At 45.0% G+C, this 9,346-nt stretch overlaps 1 protein-coding gene across 2 annotated transcripts in view; it reads right to left on the bottom strand.

Annotated features, from left to right (window-relative positions):
* Nucleotides 1–1,623: 1,623 nt before the first annotated feature.
* GALNT15 (polypeptide N-acetylgalactosaminyltransferase 15) overlaps nt 1,624–9,346 on the bottom strand; it is a 43,097-nt gene continuing 35,374 nt past the window's right edge. For both annotated transcript variants that reach the window (XM_024565867.3, XM_045199808.2), the window contains exons 9-10: nt 6,148–6,291; nt 1,624–3,438 (exon numbers count right to left, since the gene is read on the bottom strand). In XM_024565867.3, the coding sequence (XP_024421635.2) occupies nt 3,292–3,438; nt 6,148–6,291 (291 nt within the window). In that variant the 3' untranslated portion in view covers nt 1,624–3,291. The remainder of the gene's footprint in view (nt 3,439–6,147; nt 6,292–9,346) is intronic.

The following is a 9,346-nucleotide window of genomic DNA, read 5'->3' as shown; positions in this document are numbered from 1 at the left end:
GGACTTGGTAATGGAAGGACATAGAGGGCAGATAGAAAGGGAGAGCGAGGTGGGAGGCCACAAGAACATGGTGCTGGAAAAGCAGCTTTAATCAGCAATGGGAGAAAGAGAATCTGGAATGTCAGTTGACTGTGAGTTAGCTGAATAGTTTGGGAATTGTTGGGAAACGTGAATGTTCAAACCTGAGTCTGATCAGTTAGGTCTGAGCTTGCAAACTGTCACGCTGGGGGTTAAGTGATCATGATGACTGCTTTTAAGCCAAATAAAGTTAGGAAGGCTGCTTATCTGTTGTGATAGTGTAGTGTATTGGTGTGACATAGATCTCTTGGTTTCTCTATGAGAAAATGTAAGCATCCCAGAGCTGTGGAAAGAACTGCCGCACCAGCAAAGATCCCCACAGTGTTGAAACAGTGCTGGGGACACACCTCTACATCCAAAAAGCACATTTCATGGAAGAAGGGGCTGAAACTGGAAAGGACGTTGGAGATTGGAAGAACTGAATATATCACCTTCTTGGCTATTGTGCTTAACACAATCGTTTGAAACGTCTAAATCAAGGCATTCCAATAATCAGGGCAGACCTTGCAGGTGCTTTGGGGTTTTGTCAAAATGGTCACAAACAAGTTGCATTTTAAAAAGAGCTTTTAAAGAACAATCATAAATAGTGTATACACCATGTGCAGACTGGTGCCCGTCGAGGCAGCCCCATGTCAGGGGGGTTGCCTTTGTCCAGTTTGGCGACTGCTCACAGATCACTTGGTGTCCGACTGGCTTTTTTCATGGCCCTTCAGTAGGAAAGGGGACCTCCTCCGAATGACCTCTAATAATGTCCAGTTCGGGTGCAGGGATGGCATCATCATTGTGGACCTGGGGGACTTGGATGTCTTTGGAAGAAAGAATTCTGAGTTGGCCAGTGGGCTCTAAGGCATTGAGACCGAAGAGGAAATAGACCAGGGCCGCTGCAGGTATGACACCTGCTTTTATTGTTGTGAGGTAGCATGAAGAGTATTGGACTCTAGACGGCTGGCTGGATACTTCTCTCTGTCCTCTTGTGGGATACTTAATGACGATCTTGGTAGTGATGGTGATGAATTCAATCTTAAAACCCAAACAATACACTTCAACCATAAAAATTCAGGTGGACACACAAAGATCAAACTTGGGAGTCAATATTCTAACTGCCAGGTTTCTCGACTTCCAAGTCGATCATTGTGGACAAAATCAGAACCGAGCCCATAAAGAAGAGAATTTGAACACTTGACTGCACTATGAGGAAAAGGTTAAATTTCTTCTAGAACTAAATGGAGGCATCTGTTTTGTTTAAATTAAGGGTCTGTAAGTACCAGCCAGGGACTGAGTTGACAGCCATTTCTGTAATAAAGTAATAAATCATGGGGATAGTTAAGGAAGCAAGAAACACCATATTCTTCCTTTGCTCAAGCAATTAAGCAATAAGCCATCTGGGTCTTTTTGTTAATTACTGTCAAACACAACTTAGACAATTGAATTCAGCCTTTTATTTAATTATATTAATTTATTCCAGCAACTTCAAATACTCACAATGCCAATAATAATGTTCATTTAAAAAAATAGAGGTCTCGTTTAATTTTTATTTTTCAACCATTAATACCCTTTACAAGTTTGCCATCTGAGAATTATTAGCTTTATCTTCACCTCAAGATATTCGAGGAATTTGTTTCAAATATATACAAGCGTGAAGGAAGAAGACGATGGCTGAAATTTCTTCCCTTGGCGCGATGCTGTATCTATCTAGATCGGTTCTAATAGAACTGTTTGCAGCGACAAGATGTTCTATATCGGTGGTCTCTAACACATGTGGCTAGGGGCTCCTAGCACAGATCTAAAGTGTCTTCTGAGGAAGGGGAAATGCAGTGAGCCATTGACTTAAGTAGGTGGAAAAGGAATATGTACATAAATATGATAGCTATTGTTGGGAAACCCTCACTTCCCACCCAGTTGTCCTTATTTGAAACACAATGCATTCTGAAATGGCCCAAAGGAGGCCAGTGTCTGGGAGGAGAGGTTTCTAAGCTGAGCATATAAAGAGTGAACTCCATCTGGTGGAGAAATGGGCATGAATGGTGTCTTCTGATGGGTAGAACCAACCCTACTCAGCAACCCTTCTGGTCAGGCGGGGCCAGGTCACAGCAGGGAGAGCCAGTCAGCTCTTGCTCGCTTGGCTCTGCTCTAGTGGAGGTGTGCTCTTCCCACAGTTGTGAAAGTTCCACCCGTGGGCACACTGAGGGTCCCCGGCAGTTCCTACAGGCTCAGAAATGGCCCCATCAGCCTTCATGAGCATTAACACCCAACTCGAGTTCCTCTCATGTAAATTTTGGCTCAGATGCTGGCATTTCCCCTTAGGGAAGTTGGCCTCTTTGCAAAGGTTGCTATTTCTGATCCGGTCAATGCAAACCCTGTAACAGGGTGTCAAGAGAGTTTCTCAAGTGTATGCATTTCTGTTAGTGGAATCCTCAGTATGAGCTGACCCTTCCAAAGACCAACGACTAAAGAGAAGTATTCACTATATTGCATGAGAATCTGGTTGTGGTTAACCAAATTAGAGACGGGCTAGGGCAGGGTGAATGGAGGTAGAAAGTTCTGAGGAAATTCTCATTAGCATGAAAACACTCTGTCCCAGGTTTACTGACTCTTCAGCTGCTAGGCTGAGCTGCAAAATTGGTCCAAAGCTCTCTTCCATCTTCTCTCCAACCCTACTCCTCTCTCAGTAGCTTCCCTTCCTTCTTCTGAGCTACGGCTCAACCAATGAACATGAAATGTGTTCTAATAAACCTAACCCAAAGCTTCTGGTATGTCAGGCCTCGGTGCTCTCTTTACACTTTAATTTTCATGGTTGGCTACACAGACTACCCAAAGCAAGGCCGTGTGAAATAAGCTGATCAATTGGATTTATGTGTTCTGGAAGTGCTACCAGAGAATGTCCAGGCCTCTTTCCTGAGTCAGAGATTAAAAGCAATTTTTACACGGTCAGTGCCAAATGGAAAAAAACGAGGAATCTTCTGTACTATGTAATGGTCATCTCTCCATGATGAAGACAATGAATACATTTCTTTTGGTCTTTCTGAAACAGCCAGCAGTCCATGGCACAGGTGCGAAAAGGAAAACAGTTACATTCATTCCTGGAGCTTGCTTCTCTACCATCACAAGACTACGAACACAGAGCGGCTGACTCTTGAGATATGCCTGCCTTCTTAGTTCTCTTGGGGTTGAAATGTGAGGGCCAGACTCCTCTTTTCCTTCTGACACTGGCATTCAGTGTTCATCCATAGCCTTGACATTGTCAAAGTGCCACAGCTGGCTGGCTTTCCCATCACACTGGCGCAAGTACAAATCTTTGTTGTTTTCCTCCACCACAGCTTCCATGCACCTCCCAGAGACAATGTGAACAATCATTCCATTCTGGAAGGTGAGAAGGGGAAAAAAGACAGCCAGTCAGTCTTCCTCAGTCAGTCAGCGAAGAAGGATACTTGTAAAATTTGTATTAATCATGAAGAGAATAATAGAGGTAATGTGAACTGGAACTGGTAAGCAACCATAGTATTTTGGTTAAAGGATAATGTAATTTAGGTAACCCTGAAATTTAGGTATTATTCAGAGTCTAGGGGCCATAAACTGAATTACCTGTACTGTGGTTGGGTAATTATACCATACCTTAAAGTTCTGGTTATTAGAATGCCCAGTGTAAAAATCATGTGCAGTCTTTATATGGTACTGATGACATTTATTGTTATCAGTGGCTTGTAAGTTTCTGCTTTTAAATGATTTAAGGTAACCCCTGCCCTCTATTAATCCTGCAATTTAGTAGTGCTGCTACCAGGTTACAGTAGAGAGTAAGACTTTAAGGATATACTAAAGGCCTAAGTCAGCCATGTCTGAAAAACTACACCAAATCTGTCAGGTTTAATATTGAATCTAGCCATGCTCTTCTCAAGGAAAAATCACCATCTTTGTGAAAAGTTAAATATTCCTTTTAAAAAAAAAGATTTTATTTATTTATTTTAGACAGAGAAAAAGGGAGGGAGAAAGAGAGGGAGAGAAACATCAATGTGTGCTTGCCTCTCACATGCCTCCTACTGGGGACCTGGCCTGCAACCCAGGCATGTGCCCTGATTGGGAATAGAACCAGCGACCCTTTGGTTCACAGGCTGGCACTCAATCCACTGAACCACACCAGCCAGGGCAAGTTAAACGTTCTTAATGGCATGGCTGATAATGTCCATTTATTCATTTATATATTATTTAGGTATTTTTGAAATATAATTCACATACCATAATATTAATTATTTTAAAATATACAGCTTGGTGGGTTTTAGTATATTCACAGAGTATAAACAACCATAACCACTCTCTAATTCCAGGACATTTTCATCACTATTAAAAGAAAACTACTGTTCATTAGCAGTCACTTCTAATTCCTCCTTCCTTCCAACCACTTAAATCACTAATATGCTTTCTGTGTTTTTGGATTTCTCTATTCTGGATAGTTCCTATAAGTGCAATAATACGTGGCCTTTAGCGACTGGCTTCTTCACTTTGCATCTTTTCAAGGTTCATCCATGTTGTAGCATATAATAGCAACTAATTTTTTCTCTTTATTTTTTATTGTGGTAAAAATATATAACTTAAAACTTACCATCGTCACCATTTTTTAGGTGTAAAGTTCAGCAGTGTTACGTATATTCACATTGTTTTGAAACAGATCTTCCGAAATGTTTCATCTTTCAAAGCTGAAACTCTATACCCATTAAACAACCCCTCCTCACCCCTGGCCCTGGTAACCACCATTCTACCTTCTGTCTCTGTGAATTGAACTACTCTGGGTGCTGTGTACATGTGGGATCATACAGCGCTTTCCTTCTTGTGACTGGCTTATTTCACTTAGCATGATGTCCTCCGGGTCCGTTCACATTGTAGCATATGACAGAATTTCCTCCCTTTTTAAGTCTAAATAATATTCCACTGTAGCTGTCCGCCATTAGATACGTGGGTTCCTTCCACCTGTTGGCTATTGCGAATAGCGCATCTGTGAGTAGTACATCATTCCTCTTATGGCAGAATGATAATACTTTTTCTAAGTCTTATTCTTTAATGCCTAAAGGATGCTGGGTGTATTTTGTTCACTAAGCTTTTATGTACTATTTTTAAGTGCTGTTTCTAAATGTGTCGTACCCACAGGACTTGCCTAGAATGACACTGTGTAGTCATTCATAAAGGACCTTGCCTTGGTTTCTAAGACTTCTTTGAGTGTGTGTGGGCCGGAGTCCTGGTTTACTTGTCACCAAAGCCCACAGGCTTCATTCTCAAATGCTTGTTGTTAGTTCAGCCTAAGTTCCGCACCGTATAATTTTCTTCTTTCAGAGCCTTGTTTAAGAATACCAATGTGCAGTCTGCTTATTTTACCCTCTTTATTCCCAACACAAAGTCAAAGGAAAGGAACAAAAAAGATGTGCATATTTATTTCTTTGTTTGTATATATTTTCCCCTAACTTATTCCAAAAAGGATTTTAGGTGGGGAAAGAGCTGTTGATACCGCCACCTTCCTGTCTGTATGTTTTCCATCTTCTGTATGGGAGACACATGCACTCTCCCTAAGAACCTGTATTTTACTTACTTCCTCTTTATGGTGCATAACTTCGGAAAAGGATCTAGAGCTTCTCTCCCCTGGGGTGATGGGAGTCAAAGTCTTACTGAAATGATCAAATGTCCACAGTGGAATTTGCAAAGGAAGAAAGTGGCACCCATGCTGGTGGTGGAGGGGAGAGCCTTGCATCCTAAAACCACACTAATGAGGTGGTTCACTGCTGCTATGATGTACTCCATGGTCCTACTTGTGACCTGAGCTAACAAACTTCAGAAAGGGACTGTCCCCACTCTCTGCCACAAGGGAGGTCAGAGCCATACAGAAACATGTCAAATGAGTACATTTCAAGATTCTGATGGCTTAGCATTTCTGCAAAGTTGACTTTGCCTCCCTGAGGCCTTAGTGCCAGGCTATTAATTTAAACAACAGAGGCACAGATCTAAATGGTAAAACTTGACCAGTTGGAAGAGCTCGGGACACAGCGTCGACCACCGGCACTGCCAAGCTCTTCTGAATGGATTGCTGACCTCCTGGAAGTCCCAGTGCTGCTGATGGATGGCGGGGCCTTCCTCGGTGCAGTTCTGAAGAACCACCTGCTCTCTCCTGACATCGAAGCACAGGTGCTGTGGGCTGCCAAAGTGGATCTCCTTCCTGCTGGTGTGCTCCAGGTGCTGGGAGAGAGAGAACGATTGTTAGCACAGCTAGAAGATGTTCTCCTACACTGGGAGCTGAGAGACGCAGAGCTCACAGTGGAGCTGAGTTCTGGAGGAAATCTTCAGATATTGGGGTGGGAGGGGGTGGTCGGCAAGACTGTATCTCATAGTCAAGTCCACAAACATGCTGTTTGACTAGCCCTGGCCTCTGACATCTCCACCTTCCAGCTGCTCCCGCATTCATACCCACAGACTCTGGTGCCTCCCTCCATTGTTCTAGTCACCGCACCGCAGGTGGGGCTGTTAAAGAATGCTGTGTGCTCCCTGAGTGTCCTGCTGAAAGGGCAGATGAGGAGTCCCTCCAAGGCCCAAGGCGATCACGTTCTCGAGAGCTGACCTGGCCCCAGCAACTAAGTTCCCTGCTCCTTGTTGTATGCGCTCACGGTCGCTCATGGTTATTATTTCCTCCGGTGTTTTGGAGTGTTGGGCTGAACATACTTGAAAGATGGGCTTTCCCTGTGGGAAGTCTGTGTGCCTGGGATGGAGGGTGAGTCTTGACAAAACCATTTTTCTGTTTGTTCCTGCCAAGTAGAGACTGAACTAATTTTTATGTTAGTTTTGGGGCGTGGAGACAAGGTCAGCTGCGTGGGCACATGACCTGTGCTGCCTTCTGGAGCCTCATGCTCAGAAGAACGTAATGTTCTTGGTGTAATATAATTGGCTTAATGCTGGACTGTCACTGTCTTGAAATCCCTAACATGTGCTGAATCAGAGGCCTGACCTTTCCATTTTGCACTGGGCCTGCACATGAGGTAGCTGGTCCTGCTGGCGTATTCCCAGACCACACTGTTCATAACCCTGAGTCCCGAACCCACGTTAGATGCAAACCTGCGGTTACACATTCAGGGAATAGTAATTGTCTGCTACTCAAAGAGCCTGCGGAGATGGACGAGCTTCCTTATCCTCTTCCTGTGGCAGTGTGTGGGTGTTTCTAGTCAAACTTTTCACGGTGTGAAGTTTTTAATTTCTCTTTGAAGGTCAACACTGGCTTGACAAGGAAGTCTCATTTCCATCTTCTCATCTCTAATGGGCTGAAGGAAGGCTCTCGTCACCTATTCCTGCAGGGAACCAATGCCTCTGTGTCCTGAGGTTGTCACTAACTGCCCCCTAGCCCCCAAGGCAGGGCAGCAGGGCCCATGTCCATTCGCTCTATTTTCAGTTGCCTCTTGATTTTTGGCCCTTGGAGATTTCTCTTTCTTATAAATTTACTTACTTATGCATGGAAAAAGGTCTTTCTTATTTTTTAATCTAACATATTTAGGTGTTTTTAGGAGAAGGGCTTTTGGCTTCTCTAGTTCACAATTTTGCTGGATCCCCAAGTCCTTGCTTATCTTCCTCTTCACCAAAAATTTCAGAAACCTAAAAAGCTAACATTCTGTGTACATGAGGGAGGCTGCATTATTCCCATTGCGGATGAGAACGTCAGACTAGGAGAGGTTAAGAAGCCTGCCTAGTACCTGCCTAGCTGTGTGCTAGAACTTGGTGAGCTGTTTCTGCCACACTGCATGACTTCCTCACTTCATGTGCGTGTCCTCCTCCCATGGGCCAGGTGTGAATGTCCATCGATGTGTTCAGGAAGATTGGCAAAAGACAGAGCTGAAGAGGCTGAATGGATCCGGAGCATCCCCTTTCCCCAGTATCCCGGGACCTGTACCGCCCAGCCCAGCCTCAGCTGGTCCTTCCTGCCTGAAGGGCTGGACTCAAGTCCCTCCAGGAGATGCTCTGGTTTTGCCCTCTGGTTCTCAAGGCCTCACCGGACTCTGTGACCAACATCTCTAGGAACTTGTACTTAATTGCTTGTTTTTAATAGAGGCCTTTGGGGTATTATAGCTTAACTCAAAGGTCCCTGTCTCAGGCTGTAAAGGAGAGATTTGGAGGCAGGATAGACTTGCTAGGTCATCACCCAAGCTGTGAAAAGAAGTGGACCCCCCAACCCTCAGCCAGCATCATGGGAGCTGCCCGCCACCTCGAGCAGTAATTCCATGATGGAGATTTTGAAGAGAAGATACTCTAAGATATGGGAGATCTTCCTGGTGACCAAGGGCCTGTATGGATGCTGGAATGACCCTGCTCAAGACCCTTCCCCTGACTCAAGTATCTTCTTTCCTCAGACACTTGGGACAGTCTACCAACAGCTGAGCGGCTGCAGAAAGAGACAGAGTTCTACCTTGACTCTTTCCTTTAGCTTTTGGGAATTATAAACCAGCAATTTTAGAGCCCCCTGGACCCTAGGGGGTTTCAAGCACTGCATGACCCCTTGGAATTATTAAGATTTTGTGTGGATGTGCTTCTTTGCATTTTCCTTGGGAAAGTGTCCTTAGAGTACATCAACTTCTTAAAAGAAACATGTCACCTGTAACAAACATGTCTCATGTTTGACCTCTGAGCTTCTAAGCCCCACCCCTCTCCTTCTCCTCTTGCCCCATCTCTGGGTGAGCTCATGAGCAAGCCTGTTGCTGCCTCCTTTGGTGTTGGCGGGGCATTCAAACCAGGTAAGCCCCAGCCGAAGCCTGGGAACCCTTACCCCAGCCTGCCCCCTGACCACATAAAAGCCAGAGCCAATCACCCCATCTTGCTACCTCAAGCCAGTTGCAGACCTGCATGGGAGGCTCCTGCCCTCCAGAAGGCAGCCACAGGATGTAACCTGCAAAGGTTAAGAACCACAAGCAGGGAGTGGACTAGTCACTGGACTGACCCGTCCTCCCTAGGCCTAGATTTTAACCAGGTGCCACCTGGATTTCTCGGTGTTGGTCTCAAACAGCCTGTTCCACGTTGGGCTCTATATGCACATGAGCAGGACCTCTGGCTCAGGCACGGGTCTCTCCCTCTGGGTGGCATTTCATGCTCAGCATTTCTCCTTGGCTGTGCTTTGAGCCATAAGCGTTTGTTGTCACCGGGGCAGCCCCACTCTTCTGGGGTACTGAGGCCTCTAGCCACACTGCAGCATGGGACCTCAGGAAAGCTATGGAGTCGGTCTTCGGTGCTGTCTCTTGGTCCCTCCCCACACAAGTTA

Source organism: Desmodus rotundus, chromosome 8, assembly GCF_022682495.2.
Source record: "Desmodus rotundus isolate HL8 chromosome 8, HLdesRot8A.1, whole genome shotgun sequence".
Classification (NCBI taxonomy): domain Eukaryota; kingdom Metazoa; phylum Chordata; class Mammalia; order Chiroptera; family Phyllostomidae; genus Desmodus; species Desmodus rotundus.
The sequence above is the reverse complement of the archived record's forward strand: the minus strand, read 5'-3'. Positions and strand labels throughout refer to the sequence as shown.